Source organism: Squalius cephalus (genome assembly GCF_949319135.1).
Source record: "Squalius cephalus genome assembly, chromosome: 13".
Taxonomy (NCBI): Eukaryota; Metazoa; Chordata; class Actinopteri; order Cypriniformes; family Leuciscidae; genus Squalius; species Squalius cephalus.
Genome location: NC_137134.1, coordinates 18,275,422 through 18,292,287, shown reverse-complemented (window position 1 = coordinate 18,292,287; position 16,866 = coordinate 18,275,422). Strand labels below are relative to the sequence as shown.

The 16,866-nt window shown below is 41.0% G+C and overlaps 2 protein-coding genes across 7 annotated transcripts in view; both read right to left on the bottom strand.

Annotated features, from left to right (window-relative positions):
- The window catches only part of zbtb7a (zinc finger and BTB domain containing 7a), a 17,753-nt gene extending 11,384 nt beyond the window's left edge, over positions 1–6,369 (bottom strand). Inside the window, exon 1 of one of the 6 annotated variants that reach the window (XM_079889754.1) lies at positions 6,083–6,369. In XM_079889754.1, the coding sequence (XP_079745880.1) occupies positions 6,083–6,091 (9 nt within the window). In that variant the 5' untranslated portion in view covers positions 6,092–6,369. Of the gene's footprint in view, positions 1–262; positions 410–3,960; positions 4,299–5,310; positions 5,553–6,082 lie in introns of those variants that run through there. The other 5 variants (XM_079889755.1, XM_079889757.1, XM_079889756.1 and 2 more) reach the window with 5 other exon arrangements.
- An 87-nt stretch (positions 6,370–6,456) lies between these two features.
- Positions 6,457–14,893, bottom strand: map2k2a (mitogen-activated protein kinase kinase 2a). Its single transcript, XM_079889600.1, has 11 exons — positions 14,325–14,893; positions 14,016–14,226; positions 13,781–13,927; positions 13,434–13,511; positions 11,172–11,223; positions 10,110–10,234; positions 9,703–9,916; positions 9,442–9,506; positions 9,251–9,312; positions 8,353–8,398; positions 6,457–7,944 (listed from the first exon to the last, which is right to left on the bottom strand). The coding sequence occupies exons 1-11, from the start codon at positions 14,405–14,407 to the stop codon at positions 7,834–7,836; spliced, it is 1,194 nt and encodes a 397-aa protein (XP_079745726.1). The 5' UTR covers positions 14,408–14,893; the 3' UTR covers positions 6,457–7,833.
- Positions 14,894–16,866: the final 1,973 nt, after the last annotated feature.

Genomic DNA, 16,866 nt, shown 5'->3' with positions numbered 1-16,866 from the left:
ATTTCAAATCAGACAAATTTAACTCAATTCACAAGGAACATGTACCATACCTGGAAAAACCCTTCAAATCAGAAAAAAACATGAATTTCAGAGAAATATGGCAAGAGCTGTTCTGCTGAAGGCAGTTCTTAGAAGGGAGACTCAAAAGTCATCTCTCTGTACTTCAGCTTGTGGGTGATACAATAAACTAGTTGAGCAGCATCCCTGTCCCTGAATAAACCCAGGGCAAAGCTGAAAGAAAGAGGAAACAGTGCAAACAAACCTGATCCTGACACCTTCTCAGGGCTCCCAACATTCTTCATCACTTATTCATGGATATGGGTGACAGAGGCCATGCAACGGCCCCAACGTCTCATTTCCAGACCTCTTCTGCCGGCCGCACGCACAGGCCTCAACTACTTTGCAAGTCAAACCACAAGTTACTGCGAATACTCATCCCACCTCAGCCCCCACCCTCCCCTGACAACCCCTCCCAGCCAATGTGAAGAGCTGCTTTCGAAAATAGATTTCAGAGACTGTCAAACTGTCTTAACGAGTATCTGCATCATTTTTATACTGGGCAAGTGTAAACAAAACCAGATTAGAAATTCTTAGTTACCTTTAGATAGGTATGAAAAGTATATCATAGTTGCACTTTTTGTATCAAACTCCAATATAACTGTTGAGCATAAATAGTTCAGCATCATGTAACCAGTTGGAAATAACACCACTAACACAGTAAAATCTTTTTACAAGAACCAGGTAACTACCGTCAATCAAATTGAGTCATGGTTATTTAATTTGTTTGGTGATTAAGTTCTTAGAATGCAGCTGCTGCTCTTCTCAACTAACTCTAATACAAAGCTAATCCAGCGAAGGACAGCAAACGGCAAATCTACTTGCTCATTATATGAACCGAAAACTGACACCTCAGAATGAAACATCTTAGGCAAGCACATGCCACGCATTCCAGGAAAACACATTGACTTATGACATGAACCAAAACAAGCAGTAGGGTTTCACAAAACACTTCAATCTCTTTCTATTAATTTTCTCTCTTCATCAATATAGCCTCACACCTTTAAATGTGTATTTCATGAGAGCTTGGGAATCCTTAGAAAGGATCAGTTGAGAGGATTAATGACAAACATGTGAGTTATGTACACAGGGCATCCCTGCAACATGAATGTATACTCAGTATGTATGTGGAAGCAAATGGGTGTGTGTGTGAGATTAGCTCCTCCTGCCTCTTAAGGGAGGGAAGGGGAGTCACTAGACTAGGTTGACAGGGTTCAAGGTCAAGGCAGAGAGGATATTACCGGATAATCGTAAACAGTATGGAGAGGGGCTGACTTGTTCCAAGAAGAACAGGATTTTGAGCAAGGCTCTGCAAATGAGTCACTCCTGCCAGCGTTGGTTAGGGAAGCATGATTGGTCGCAAAAAGAGCAAGGAGGAAGTGGGCGAACAACTGATAAAACTAGTGCTGTAGTGCTGGGTCGTTTCACTGGAGATATGTCAGAAGGCTGCCAAAAATCCAGACTTGTATGCACAATGCCCCCCCAAAAGGTACTGGGTGAGACTGCTTGGAGCACGTGCACACAAACTTTTGAGCTAGCGCAACTCTCGATTTTACTTCGCTTTAGTCGCTAGAAACCTTTATAGACACAAAATTACCTCCCTCTTTTCAAAACCAATCATGAGATCAATAAAAGTTTTGGTACGGGCAAACTGTGTTCTTTTTATAGTGTGAAATTAAAGGTCTTAGTTGTAGATGTATATCAAATAGAATGAGAGCACACAGCAAAAGGTAGAGCAGATATGGCAAGAGACCCAACTTTGAATGCAACAACGTGCCTACGATCTTTCTAGACCAGCAGCAGCTTTGTTAGAAGATCAAGCCCATGTGTGAAAATGCCACGACGCCCCCTCAGTTTGACCAAACTTTTCCAGGCCTAACTCCCTGCATCTGTCTCTGAGCTGCCCACAACTTCTGAGTCTTTTGGACAATCTGTGGCCGAGCCAGGAAACAAGGAAAGAGCATGCAAACCAACACGTGAAACAGAAACTAAATTGACTAATGGCGGCAGCACTACTCCAGCCCTTCCAGTGCCCTTGCGCTGAGGCCGTAGCTTGTGTCTCAAGCTCTCTGCTGCTGCGGCAGCCTGGCCGGTTGGGCGGAAGAAGACTTCCTGCGTGACTCTGGTGATGGTGTAACAGAACCCGCTCTGTTATCAGATGACCAGCTCTCCCAGACACTGCACTGCACTCTCCACCACCAGTCTACCACAGCTTCCACTTCCCTCTTCTGCCTCTGCTGAGAAGGCAAAAAGAAATGACAACCCACCCAGGATTTCTTTTTCAGCTCTACATCACAGCATATCTCTGAACAATACCACTAAGGTAAGTATGTCAAGGACTCCTCCATCTGCTGGAGGTCGAGCTCCACAATAGAGAATGGGGGCGAGAGCATAAACTTACAGCAATTGGATTCCACTTTACTGTCAAGAAAACCAAGAAGAAGGCCTCACTCATTGTGTCGACAGACTCTCAGCAGATAAGGACAAGTGGAAGAAGGCCCTTTAAAGAGCGCAATGAGAGAATAATGAGATGAGCTCTCTGATTACCGATAGTAATGCTAGCTTGCATCAGCCCATCTCCCAGCATCAGTCTTTAATTCGATCACTTCAAAAATGCTTTACAAATGTACACTGTCCCCCAAACGTAATAAAACTAAACCTTATCCAGAAAGCCAATTCAAAGTGTCTTCAAAATGCTGAAGGATTACTTCAGCATGAACTATACTTTTAGGTCAAACAGTAGTTGCTGGTAACTTCTACCGCCTTTCAGCCCTCAGTCTTGCACTGCTCAAGGACACAGAAACAGATGCTTTATGTCCTCACAACAGACCACGATTTTACTTAACTTTTCTAGAGGATTGTGCAAATAAAATTTGTATTTCATAAGCATTCAAAAGCTAATCAAATGTTTCATACAAGAAAGTGCATAAAATCTTAATATTTGATGAGAGTCTAGCAATTGAAACTTTAAATGCACACAAAAGTAAAACAAAACTAATATTTAGTTATTTTAAAAAACCTGAACTTCCACATATATTAAAAGACATACTGAAACGAACACAGCAACACATTAAGTTAAATCAAAAAAGAAAATACTGCTTGATGTGGGTTACATGAAGTTCACACATGCCTTACCTGTCATAAATGCTGACCTGAAACGACCCTGTCAGGTAATTTAACTATATGCAGTGCTAACTGGATTATGGTGGGTTAGAATCTCTTTGCCTCTTAAACAAGCAAAAGACAATAAAGAACGGCCTCACCCCTGTGAGACAAGGAGCCTTGTCTGTGCATTATTCAGGCACTGGGCGTCATCTGTGAATAAAAATACCCCTTGTGTCCTCCCTGTACCCGCACTAGTGAAAACAAGTTGAACAAGTATGGGATGGAAATGATCTGCATACATCTTTGAATAAAAAAAGAGAGCGAAAGAGACTGCAGCTTCCTGCAACGGCTTTGAGTCCAGGATAAACATGCAGTCTACTGAATGGACAAGTCACAAGACCCTGCTAAAGACCCTTACCAAGGGAGTAGATGTTGATGTGCATTATACCAGTTATAAAAAGAATAAGGGAGCAGAGAAGCCTACAAGGGATCTGCCAAGAGGAGAGGAAAAACTTTCCAAGGTTCTTAGAGATCTCATTGAGATGTCTTTGATGTGAATTTAAGTTTATTTAAAATAGTTTCACAATCCACCAGAGATGCCATTGTCAAACCCACAGTCATCAACCATTGGTGACCAAAACATAAATAAAACCAATTTGCATCTGCTAGAAAATATTTTCTATATTAAATTACAATTTGTAACCGTCAGATAAAAAGATAAGAATCAAAACAAAGACAGTTCAGTCAGAAAGTACTTGGAAAGTGAAACTCGCGGCACAGAAGCTTACCAAGTCATACCTTAACACAGAAGGCCTCCGTTTTTCATCTCTATGCCATCTGCAAGTGGGTCAAGCGCTCTGAACTTAATCAAGCCAAGTCCCTTCTCTTTCCCCTTTTAAGATTCCATTATTTCTCTTCTAGCTTGCCTTTCCCGTCTCAGACACCAGAGAGAGTGAGAGTGCATTTGGAGCTCTTACCGGCCGGCAGGAATTGTTTCCCTGTGGGTCAGCTCCGTCTCCCTCTGCCTGCCTGCCTGCCTCTGTGCCTGGGCAGGGCTCTGCTCTGGAGAAACTGCAGACAGGAAACTTCCGAGTGGCCCTAGTTACATAGGCAAGCCCTTGCCTGATCCCACACAGTCAGACACCTACTAACTCCCCCACTCTATTTTCAGCCCACTGCTCTAGCTTCACTTCCCCCTCTGTGATTGGCTTGCCTGCTTCTCAATCACCACACCTCCCCACTAGGATAGGCTACTGGCTGTTCCCTTTCCTGTATGGCCAAAGGCAAGGCACTCTGGGAAGCACAGTCCTTAAGTATGACTTCACCTGCTTCTAGGCCAGTGCTACGAACTACAAGTCCCAAACGGTCTGCTCTTGCCACCCCCACATCTCAGAGCTTGCTTCAACGTAAGCATTCAGAGCTGAATTATACACTACCGTGTGTTGCTAGCAGGATGCCAGGTATTAAAAGTACAGACCAGCCAACAAGCAGTGCCAAGCTCTGTACGTATGAAAAAAGACAAAGGGATCCAGACACAGCTCAGTGGAACTTCAACACAATAAACTGATATTGTCAAACTACACCATCCAAAATATTTTGCATTCTTAACCCAGTGGAGACTTTTTTAAACCTAAAATATTCTATCACAGCTATAACCAGTGAAAACCGAATTCAAGGCTGAAAGATAAATTTCAAAGGTGTATGCACAAGTTATCAAAATTTGTTTCTGAATGAATGACAAGGAGGATAAAAAATTGGACCCTAGTGCGTAACACCGTACCTTGTCCTATGGAATTATTTTTGGTTCCTTCCTACAACCTTCTCAGCTCGTCTAACCTCCGACAAACACACCCCTTAAGTGCTGCCTCAAACAACAACAAAAAAAGTTAACAACTGTGAGAATAGAAAAAAAGTTTATTAAAGCAACGCCAGTGAACTGAAGGTGTACAAAAGCAGTTATTTTGAAGACCAAATAAAAAGGATAAATAATTCCTCACTGGCACAGGAGCCCCCTCCTACCCCCCACACACACATACTCTCTCTCCTCTCAGTCCCCCTCCCTCATTCCTTCCTCCTCAGCCTTGCTCCCTTCGGTCGATAGGCCCTGGGCAGACGACACGGGGGACAAGCAGGGGGAAACGAGCTCACCTGTGATGGCCGTGGCGGTGCTTGTTATGGGTTAGCTCTTCCCTCCTCTGTGGAGCTCTCTCTCTCTTAGCTGTCCCTGCCGTTTAAAGCTCTGTATGCGCTAACCAAGCACCAGCAGATCAACTCAATTCCCTTCCTGGTTTCTGGAGGGCAAAAAGGTCCCTCCCTTTCTCTCTCTCTCGCTCTCCCTCTCTCTTAAAGAAACAGCATTCCCCCATGCTGCTCTCCTCTGCTACTCTCTGGGGAATACAGTAAAAGGCTGTTATCATGCCATAGTGGCCACCATCACTCATGACATTAACACACCGGTAGAGTTCACAAGGATGTCACTGGTAAAACCGGCCTGTATTTGTACAAAGTTGTTTGCTGGGGTGTTGCACATGTACTTTGGATGAGTGTGCGCGCCAAAATAATGAGAGTTAACCGTCCTTTTTTCTCCCCTGTGTGTGTGAATGCAGTCGCACCCACCCATCCCGTTGCCTGAGGTCATAGCGTCCCACCCCAGAACAAGCCATGGCACATTCCAGGACACTCAGGGTCTGCCAGCAGTTCCCCCCCGCAACACATATACACACACCCTCCACTGTTTCAAACTAATACAGCTCACAGTGTACCTACTCTCAAGGGGTCGTCGGATAGAAGTGACACTTCTCTGCTACACCTTTTTGATACCTCTTCTCCCATTATATTTAACAACCGAACTTTTCAATTTGAACAGTAATTTAAAAAAAGTAATCAAACACCTAAACGCGCACTGCGATTCCATACTTACCAAAATCATGCTGAGAGAAGCGATAAGTGCAGTCGACCAGCGGGACAGACATGGATTATCCTCCACCACTTAGAGACTCGTTCGCTGGTTTACCTGCTGCTGGACTGAGTTACTCAAAAACAGGAGGAGTAGTATATGACCTCTCTGAGAGTGACTGTACAATTGAGGACTCTCCCGTAAAACAGGGAGTGGACGCAGAAGAGTGTAATTGTGTATGACACCGAGTTGCTTAAATGCTGGAGTATTAAGTAGGAGACGAGCATGATGAACTAACACACACCAGCCATAGAGGGCAGTGTAATAGGGACACTTAAAACTTGATTCAATGTTAAAAAAGAAACAGCGAAGAAGACTGACAACAACTACAGCAGGATAATCATTCACAAATAAGTTTTATTTTTATATTAGAACTGTATTCAACACTTTCCAAATGGTAATAAAATGACTTATATACTCTTCTTTAAACTAGTCAAAAAAAAAAAAAAAAATTTAAGACTGAAATCAGTACCATTTGTACTGTACATATATTTTTATACACGCAAGCGTGGTGGTGCATTCACTTGGTCTGAGCTAAATGCCAGTGTGTGAATAATACAGTTTCAATGTTACTGAAAAGTACTAGAGAGAGAGAAAAACAGAAACACAAAGCTATTTAGAGCAAGTGGGCTTTAGCCACACTTCACAATGCCCATCTGTAACACCCGTGTATTTATAAGACCTACTAATACGGCAATATCTGCTGAGGATCATTTGATCTGCATAGCACTGTACATGGTGGCCTGAGACTTTACTTTGCACTTTATATACCACTGAAGAACAGACTATGAGTGTACCTGTTGTGGTCTTAGTTGGAGTAGGGCTCATGAAAAAGCACTGTAAAGTTAGGTACAACCCTAGTTGTACTCAAAACTTGAAATAAAAAAAAAGACATTTTAAGTTTTATATATTAAAAAAACAAAACATTGAAGCATAAGTTATAAACAATAAATCTTCCCAAATATACCCTTCTGAAGATCATTTTAAGTTGAAAAATAAAGCAAGATTTGAAAAAAACCGTTCAAGCACTGGTGACAAAGATGAGTCAAACAAGACTTAAACTTACTGTAGAAAGACATGATGAAACCATTTTAAGGGCCAATGTTGAGCAGATTAAAAAGCACTGCTGCCTGCAATGCACGAGATAAACACCTGTACAAATGCGCTTGGGCATCTTGCATTTTTAATAATCACCTTTGTAATAAACCAACCTGTATGATCCACAGTAGCCCTATTTTCTTTCTTTAGATGCAAACAGCAGTTGATTCATAATTAATTTTTTGCCATTGAACCATGCTATCAATTTTAACAGTGTAACACAAACTATCAATGAATATCACTTGAGCAACAAAACAATATAATGACTTAATAAACAGTCCATGAAAAGAAAAGAAAAAACAAAACTAATGAAATTGCTGTTGATTTTTACCATTTTGGAAACATTCCTGAATAATCTGGTTGTTAAAAATACAGCCACTCTACTTAAGTGACTCTAATCTCCATATTCATTCAAATGACTAAGTGTTCCAACACCAGAGGCTCTTAAAAAACAATGTCCCCAGAACACACTGCAGCGGAAGGGAAGAGCAAGCAGAGAAAGAGTGCACAAAATAGTGTGTCGGAGGCTTACAAGCATACAGGCCTGTGAGGGCAGAGAGGAAAGAAGTAAAGCGGAGGATGAGGATGGCATGGGTGCCTACGCTGTGAGCCAGCGTTCATTCAGCGCTATGAGTAGGTGTGCTGGGCTGGTGAAGGCCCATGGTTTTACACAACCATCCAGCAAAATCCACCTCCTCAACCTCGGCCCGCTTGATGAATGTGTGGCCCTGCAATTGAACATCACATGATCAATTACACCATAAGCAGTTTCTGGTGACAAGCATTTTATTTTCAATAGATCCTGCCTCAGTATACGTCTACAAGTACTGTTTTCTGTAATGCAGTCTTTGGCAGAACATCATGATATTGATGTTACGAGTACCAACAGGCAATACGGTAATGAGTGGGAGGGGGGAACATTTCAAATTCATGTCGTAACTAGTGCTAATCGCCAACATGGCCAAAAATTGACAAACACACATTATTGGATGTGTGTCCGGTCACTCCAAAGAGCTCTCAAGTCCTTCTCAAACCATGTTATTGTACTTTACAGATGATAAAAAGTACAATTTCTATTTAATATACTTCTGAATCTGTCTTAATTTTACGGCTACCATATAGGCAAATGTACGTACCATTAGCATCTTGAGGTCAGCTCTGTCAGCAGGGTTCTTAATGAGGCTGTGAAATACACACACAAAACAAATAAATAAGATAAAACTAAAAATCCCAAATCAACAAAACATTAGACCAGAAATCTGTATAGAGGTGTTAGAGTTTTTAAGTGAAAAACTAGTCTCCTCTTGTTTGTGTCTTTTTGCCTTTCTTTGATAGGACAGTAAATAGTTTTACAATTACCATTTCTAATCCAGATTTTTTTGCATCGTCAAGCTACCATCTTAACCTGCCAGTGTGAGTAATACAATTTTTGAAGGACTAAATAGACTAAATAGCCAACTCTTTGTTTTGGAGCAAGAGCAAAACACTGGGGTAAATTGCTGTCAGATAAACGTGCGCACATGCTTGACGAAGCTAAGGTAAAATTACATTATCTAGATAAGTTTGTCCGACTTCGCAAAAACTAAATGATTTCAAATACGATTTCAGTCGGACTAAAGTGTTTGCATGACATGAGGAAAAATCATTGCTTCAGTCCAACTGAAGATTGACAAGAAATTATTGGAGGAAGTAGGTGTGGGATTGGGAACAATGCAATCCAGGTTCAAACTTGCATTGTACAATGGCAGGGGTTACCAATCCTGCTCCTGGAGGTCCACTATCCTGCAGAGTTTATCTCCAATCCTAAATGAAACACACCTAAACCAGCTAATAAATGTCTTCAGAATTACTAGAAAGTTTCAGGCAAGAGTGTTAGGGAAGGTTGGAGCTAAACTCAGCAGGAAATTGGACACACCTGTACTACGGCCCTTTTAATGTTTTGCAACCGTGCCATAGTTTAGATGCCACTTTGTTCAACAATGATGACAAATTAGTCTTTGCGGGTTTGTACAATAAAACCACACAGGAGCTCACCATTTTGTCACAAACTCCTCAAAGTCCATGGTGAAGACGCCATGGGGCAGCTTGGGTGGTGGCTGCAGATGAAGAGACAGGTGGGAAGCAGAAAATTGTTGATATTGAAGTGAAATTGCTACATAAAAATACTATAAAAAGCAAAAATAAGCACAAAGGAAGCAAGTTGCATGCTAAGCAAATCCTCTGACCTCATTGACAATGTAGTCCAGTAGCTCAAATATAGCCATGGCTGGCCTGCTGTCCAATCCGTGTCCTGGGGGAAAACAATTTGCAAGGCTTTACTAAAAACACGTATATTACGCAGACTTTGGCAACCCAAAAATGTCATGCTAGGCGACTAAAACATTTCTTTAATTATCCAATGGATAGTAAATTGTATCTGATAGTATGGATCTACCTCACTTTCCTAAATTTTCAAAAATGTTCTGAGAAATTAAAAACAGTCTTACCGCTAACCGGTCGTCCTGGAGGCCTGGGTCTCGGGGACATGCTGTGGCCTTCTGCCCCACCTGCGTCCAGCACTGGCCGGCCAAATATGGCCTCCAGTTCCTTGGCATCGGGAGGGGGGATGGGGTAGCGTCCAATAGCCAGCTCAACCAGCGATAGGCCCATGCTCCACACGTCTGACTGAACCGAATAGTGCGTGCCCTGGAGTCTCTCCGGCTGTCAAGGCAGAGAGCAGAGCAAGTCAAGGCTCTACTAGGGTGGGGCACCACACCCTGCAGGTGGCCAGGAGGAGTGGGCTAAAACCTGGCAGCAACTTCCTCCTCTCCACATGGAAGAATCCTGGGCACCGGCTCAGGGCTTGGAATGAGAAGGGCTGGGGGTTGGGGAGGGAAGAGGGAGGGTGACTCACCGACATGTAGGACCGTGTTCCAACGAAGGAGTTGGCCATGGAGTCGATGAGCTGGCCACTCACGCCAAAGTCGCACAGTTTGATCTCACCGCGCGAGTTCACCAGAATGTTGGAGGGCTTAACGTCTGTAGGGACCAGAGAGAGAGACCAAGTAAGATGGAGGGCTGGGGTCCAAATCCCAGCGGCACCACCTGGCTTTTCATCCCCGTTCAAACACCCTTTCTCCAGCACGCCCAGCAAAAACATTTTGCAAGATGCTCTGCATACTGCAAAGCAAACTCTGACAACACAGTCACAGCAGAAAGGACAGGCATGCAAGCCACTTTCTACCTCCCTCCTCTTAAACACAGGGCAAGAGGAGCAAATAACAGTGTGGACATGCAACGATTCCGCACATGACGGGCCCTCCTTCAGCCCTAACACCCACTAGGAGTGGAAAGAGGGGTGAGAGGGGGAGAGGAAAAAGAAGGGAGGGGGGTGCAGGGTGCGGCTGCCATGTAATCACATCCGAGAGGCTGTAATTACCGGCTGGGCTCCGCGACAGCTCCTTGCAAGCAGGCAAACGCTCCCTGCCACAACAGCACAACTATAGGCCTGACCCTCCGTCTAACCCTTCAAACCCAGTGTGGCTCCTCCAGACCCTCATACAACCTGATCTTCAGACATAGTATTATAGTTCAAATGTTGGTTGCGCCACACTTGGGAGACACTGAATATATTTCTACGCTAACTGGTGATCTACTTGGAATAAAATGTGCCTATGTAGTGATAAAAAAATTATAATTTTAGAAGACTGACATTTAGCTCATAAAAGGGAATTTTTATAAACTTTTGCAATAATTTTGCTTTGTTTAATCTCATTTTAGCAGTTGGGTGAAGGTCTCTGGTTAGAGTTTTAGTAAATACCTTTGAGAAAAAGTGAGGCCTAATCTCTCTCTAGAATAATAATTTTTAAGCTTCTTATGCAATTTCAATAGCTGCATTAGGGGGCTACTTCCTGCCGCCATCCAGCGCGTGTACGCACATGTACTTTTCTAAGATATTATTAAGGAATGCGTGTACCTCTGTGCATTATTTGGTGCTTCTCCCGAAGATATGCCAGACCTCTGAGTACCTGTGGATTGAGAGTTAAAGATAACATCAATGGGGTTTCTCTCTCAACGGTCAATGTGCTATCCAGCTTCCTGAATTTACAGAACATGTTACATAGTCTAGTCTTTACAAAACAACTTCTGCTTTGTGATTACCGAAAGCTGAGATGCATTCGCTCACACGTGCAATAAACAGTATGGACACACACGTAAATAGATCTCTACACCTTTGTTTGGTCTTCAAGCTAAAGTGTTTGTTTTTTGTCATGATCAAATGTGAAACAGAAGTTTAACCCTATTCATTTGGATGAAAAAAAAAAGAGCTAAATGTGTGTTGAAAAACGTGCATGCTTTGCTGACTCTGACTTGAAAGGGAGTTTGCAAATCCGTGGGTGTGGTCACAGCTTTATTATATTGCGGTTCGGCGCGCAATAGTGCCAGACATGTTACGATGGAGGTTGTATACCAATTTTTGGATTCTGCTTTAGACAATAACAAGAAGAGCAGGTTGCCCTCTGCACTTCTCAGTTCAGAGATTCCTACAGCCGTTTCACAACAACCTGATCATTTTAAATGTGTATTGCCTATATACATACTGCAATTACTTTGCATATGCAAAAATAAAAACACAGTTACTATTAAAAAATGTAAAAAAATAAAATAAAAAAAGTAAAATTGCCAATAGTGCCAATATTAAAATTATCCCTGATAATAAGACGGTAATTATTTTCACATTATGGTAGATAACCAATAAATGACTGGTATTAAAGTACAATACTATGCATCTAAATAAGATTAAAGATTTCACACACACACAAAAAATATTCTACCAATTGTAAACTCTATAGCCAAACAGGGTACAAAGTTATTGTAGTTTCAAACAAATTAAAACCTACAGACTATGCATAATAACAAGAACATTGCTCACAGCAGATTTGATCTGAACAGTAACTGTATCGGTAATTTTTTATTAAAAGTAGCAAATTTGGGGAACATATCTAAACCTTAAAAGCTGGCTAAAAAAAAGTTCGCCAACATGTTACAGCCCTGAACAAGAAGTTGGGTTCTTAAATTTATCACATTTAAAGAAAAAACATTAAAGTAGGCTTAAACATCTAGGGCTGCCCTCGACTAAAGATTTTTCTAGTCGACTATTAGTCGTTCATTTAAACGTTTAGTCGACTAAATGCACATGTATATTAATAAGCCATATAAATCAAAACAATGAACCTTTAATTGCCTATAATACATAGCCTAATGAGCGAATGCATAAAGCTTGCTACAGCACACCGGCAAAAGTAATTATAAATATGTTGTGAAACAGCAAGGAGCATGTCTAAACATCTTAATTTATTGATAATGTTTTCTGTGTTTTTTGGCTGCAGAGACTGGATGCGTCTATATGCACGTTTCATATGGATTACATAATCTGACAATATTTGTTTTCCACTTGAATTGGTTGACAATCACTTGACATTTCTATAGAGCTTTCTTTAGATATATTTATTATGTCTGTGTTAGCCAAGTATCCTATACGTTGAGTTTCGGTTAATTTATGTGACACGCTGCTGTTCAGGGAGACAAGAGACAGGAGAAAGATCATCCTGTTTGTTTTCTGTATTTCACAAAAGCACAACTTTCTGTTGTTATTCTGAATGTACAGAAATAAAAGTAGACACTTTGTATTACTCTTATCTGTATTTTATGTTATTTCTGCTGTTATCAGGAAAAAATGCAAGTGATCGCGCCGGCACCTTCATGTCATGCAGATAGCGCGCTATAGTTTAGCTTCCACACGCCACACAAACACTTGGATATACGCCTAATAATAGCATACATTTATTTAGGTTAATGTTAGAGCGAGCGGCCATTTAAAGTTTCTACTTATATGTTTCAAATGATAAGCCATATTTGAGGTTGATGGATGATAGGTGAACGTTTGTATTCCCTGCCAGACATACTGTAATTACCACAAGGACCCGCCGTTAACTATCTGCCTCTCACGGACTGCGTGACTTGACAATTCCTGTGGAGTTTTAGTTTTTCTGCGACTAACCAATAATAAAATCTTGGTCGACTAAGCCTCTTCTAGTCGACTATTAAGGGGCAGCCCTAAAAAATGTTTTAATAAACTAGTCACCTTCAAAAACTAACTAGTCATTGTTGTATTTGTATGGTTGATTTGTAATCAGCATTATCTGTAGACACAACAGAGATGGACAGTAATACTTACAGCTATGCTAACTTTGCCCAAAATTTCTTCAGGGATTCTTCTGGCTTCCTTCAGTACTTGATCCAAAGAACCACCATCCTGCAGACAAATACATGTCAGTGTGCTTAAACACTTTTGCTATAAACCAGTGGTTCTCAAACCTGGGGACCCCCCACCACTGCACATTTTGTATGTCTCCATCATCTAACACACCTGATTCAACTCATCAGCTCAACAATAGAGAGACTGCAAACCATGAATTTGGTGTGTCTGATGAAGGAAACATCCAAAATGTGCAATGGTGGGGGATCCCCAGGACAAGTTTGAGAAGCACTACTATAAACCATAAACAACAACACTGGCCCCACCATGTGCTCCATGCAGATGCTGATTTCTCCATCACTGTAGAAGGCGCCGTAAAACCCTACAATGTACGGCGAGTTACACTCATGTAGAACTTGCAGCTCTCGTATAATCTGGTTCCTGATGGCTGGTTTGATTTCCAAATGAATAAGCTGAAGAAAAAGACAAAGTTTAGGCTTTGCATTAAATGCCGTGAGCAAGCTAGCAGCAGCAGGTGCATAAAGTCTGTAGATGGCTTACCTTCCTGGCCATGACCAGTCTTGAGGGTTTGTGACGGACTTTGTGAACCACTCCACCATTACCTGCGCCAAGTTCACATATGGGTTCAAAATCTTCATCTTTGAGCTCGCCCACCTGGGCTTTCTGGGTGAGGAAAGCTTCGAGACGCTTCCTCTGCTGTTCATCCAAATCCAACTCCCCTAACTTCCTCTGTAAGGCCTCTAGGTTGGCCCTAAAGACAGAAAATCAGGACCAGGTGAGAAATACTGAAGTAAGTTAAGCAGGAAGGTAAACCAAACAAGTGTCAGGCATAGCAGATTATATACTTACTCTGCCGCTGCATCTATGTTGGTTGACTGTCCTTCTCCTGTGGGGGTTATAATCAAGGGCACCGGTCTTCTTTTTGGTGCCATAACTTAGTTGTCTGAGTAGAGAACAAGTTTGTTTCTGCTTACATCAAATCCTTCAAATTGCTACACAAACCCTGGCAGTCGCTATAGAAGTTTCTGAGATTCGTAAGACCCTATTTCAACACCCTGTCATGCCTCCAGAAGCTGTGCCAAGTAATATGAAGGTGACAAGTAAAAGAGCGACTTCCATAGGCGCAAAAGTACACGAAATGCAGTTTATTTTAGCGAGTGCATCGCTGGAATGTCTCTTCGCTACGGCCTCTGACTCACGAGCGCTCCCACAGACAAAAGGCGGCAAAAAACAAGTCAGGCCTGCCGTTCACATTCACAGGACCCACCGCGAAATGCTGTCCGAAATTGTTTTGACGGAGGACCCGCGAAAACACAAGTTGAAATTTCCCCCAAGAAAAAAAAGGAGGAGGAGAAGGGGGGGATAAAGTCCGGCCAGGAAGCCGCTATCCAACCAAGAGGAAGCGTTCACAAGATCTCGCGAGACCTGTCGTCAGAACACTTGACTTATCTCGAGCTTTGACAGAAGGAGTGATTATATGAGTAAGAACGACACCTGGTGCTGAACTGAAGAACTGTAACGTTCTAAGCAAGGGGTACTAAAATTCTTTATCCAGTTACCGCCAAAAACATGAGGCGAAACACTACAGGCAAAAACACTGTCAATTCTGAGATTTTGTGCTTTTTATATTTTCTTAAAGTATTTTTTCAGTCCAGTGGAAAGAAAAGAATTCAAAATGCACTTTTAAGTGTATCTTTTATAGCACTTTATCTATTTGCGTCTGTAGATTTCAATTACAGTACATCTCTTGAACGGCCGTTTCCTGAAAATTAGTATTTCTCCTACTCCTAGACATAACCTCCACTTCCGCAGCACTTACATACACCAAACTTTACAGTTTTATTCCTATTTATATTCTGATTCTTTTTACAGAGGTATTTAATTTGCCTAATTTGAAAATATTTTTTTTCTTGCTGTTGACAGTATTTTCTGATTTATTTATGGAGTGATAGAAAGAGATAGCCTATCCAAAATCACCTCTGTACAACCTTTGAGTCCACCTTTGAGTCTTATGTAGAAAAACTAATTTAAACAAGTACCAAATTTCATCTAAAGTTCAGATTTTTGTTCTCCAAATGTATGCAAAGTAGTGCATATTTAATTAGATACTGCCTCATTTGCACATTTAAACATTTCAGAAAAAATGTATTACAAAAAATGTTTGAAATTCAATGTAATCAACTAACTGTGGAAGTAAGGTGATATCTAGTAGTTATTTTTTTACCCTATTTACCTTACCAATTGTCTTGCTGTAAACAAATAAGTTTCTTAAATATTTTAGCCCTTAATGTCACATTTATTGCTAAATTTAATTCAGGATAACTTATCAATAAGCTATGACAACCTGTTTTTACATTTCTTTTAACTCTTCAAAATAATTTTAGCAGTTTTCAACTTTTCTTTTTAAGTTATGCAAGATTCAACTAAGTTTAACGTAATTTAAGTTGAAATTACTTAAACATCAGGGTTAATTGTACTTAATTTAAGGCAGCTCCCCCTTTTTTTACAGTGTACTATTAATTTTCTGCATTCTGAGCTTGGTCTGGAAACTCTGTTGAAACCAATAGACAAATAACTTCACAACATACAATAATTACTACAGTAAAATATATTAATATGGAATAGGCGCCCTAAGAATTCTTTTCAGTCAGTGTTTCGTGTCATGCAAGTACACTAATGTGGTATCAAAGTCATCAAACCAACTGTTATTGTGGAAGAAACTGTATTATTGTGCTTTTTAATGAATAGTTAAATATATTCTTTAAGCAATCAATGGAGTTAAATCCAAGATTTAAAATCACTGGAAAGACAAAATTTAGATTTATTTTAAATCAGTTTAATTAATTGCACACATAATTGACAGGTGTTAGAGCTTTTACAGTTTGATTTCAGTTCAGACAGGGACAACTGATTCGCTCGTCAAATCCCACGTTGAGAACATCGTAGAGAAGGTCACTGATTTACATTTTCCTCAAATTTTTAGAGTAGCCAATAACAAAGTACTTGTGCCCGCCCACTGGAGCAACTGGACGCAATTCAAAACTTGATAAAATATTATTGTTTTTTATTGGCTTTTAATATGAACATATAAAAAGACACAAACAAATCAGTTACATCAAGAACTGCAAGCCACTGCCCATGCTGTCTTAAGCACTGTAACAAGAGGGGATGCCTCCATTCCCAAAAAAAAAACATTTCAACCTCACCTGGCTACACAGAGGACGTCTTCACCTCTGAGCTGGAAATATATTTTGTCATCAATCACCATCCATTTATATCTTAATTATAAGCAAATGTACATTTATCCACATTTCTCTAATAGATTGATCTAGGTCTCTAAAAATGGAAGTCTATTCAAGAGGTTCCTTACCTTAAAAGTGTGGTCAAATTT

Bases quoted from the DNA above. Each gene is read 5' to 3' on its own strand.
- map2k2a (XM_079889600.1), bottom strand. From the start codon at position 14,407: ATGGCACCAAAAAGAAGACCGGTGCCCTTGATTATAACCCCCACAGGA. The intron at 11,224-13,433 runs GTAAGTATTACT...CTCAATCCACAG, and splicing joins TGGGCAAAGTTAGCATAGCT to GTACTCAGAGGTCTGGCATA. The intron at 9,507-9,702 runs GTAAGACTGTTT...GTTTTCCCCCAG, and splicing joins TCCAGGACGACCGGTTAGCG to GACACGGATTGGACAGCAGG.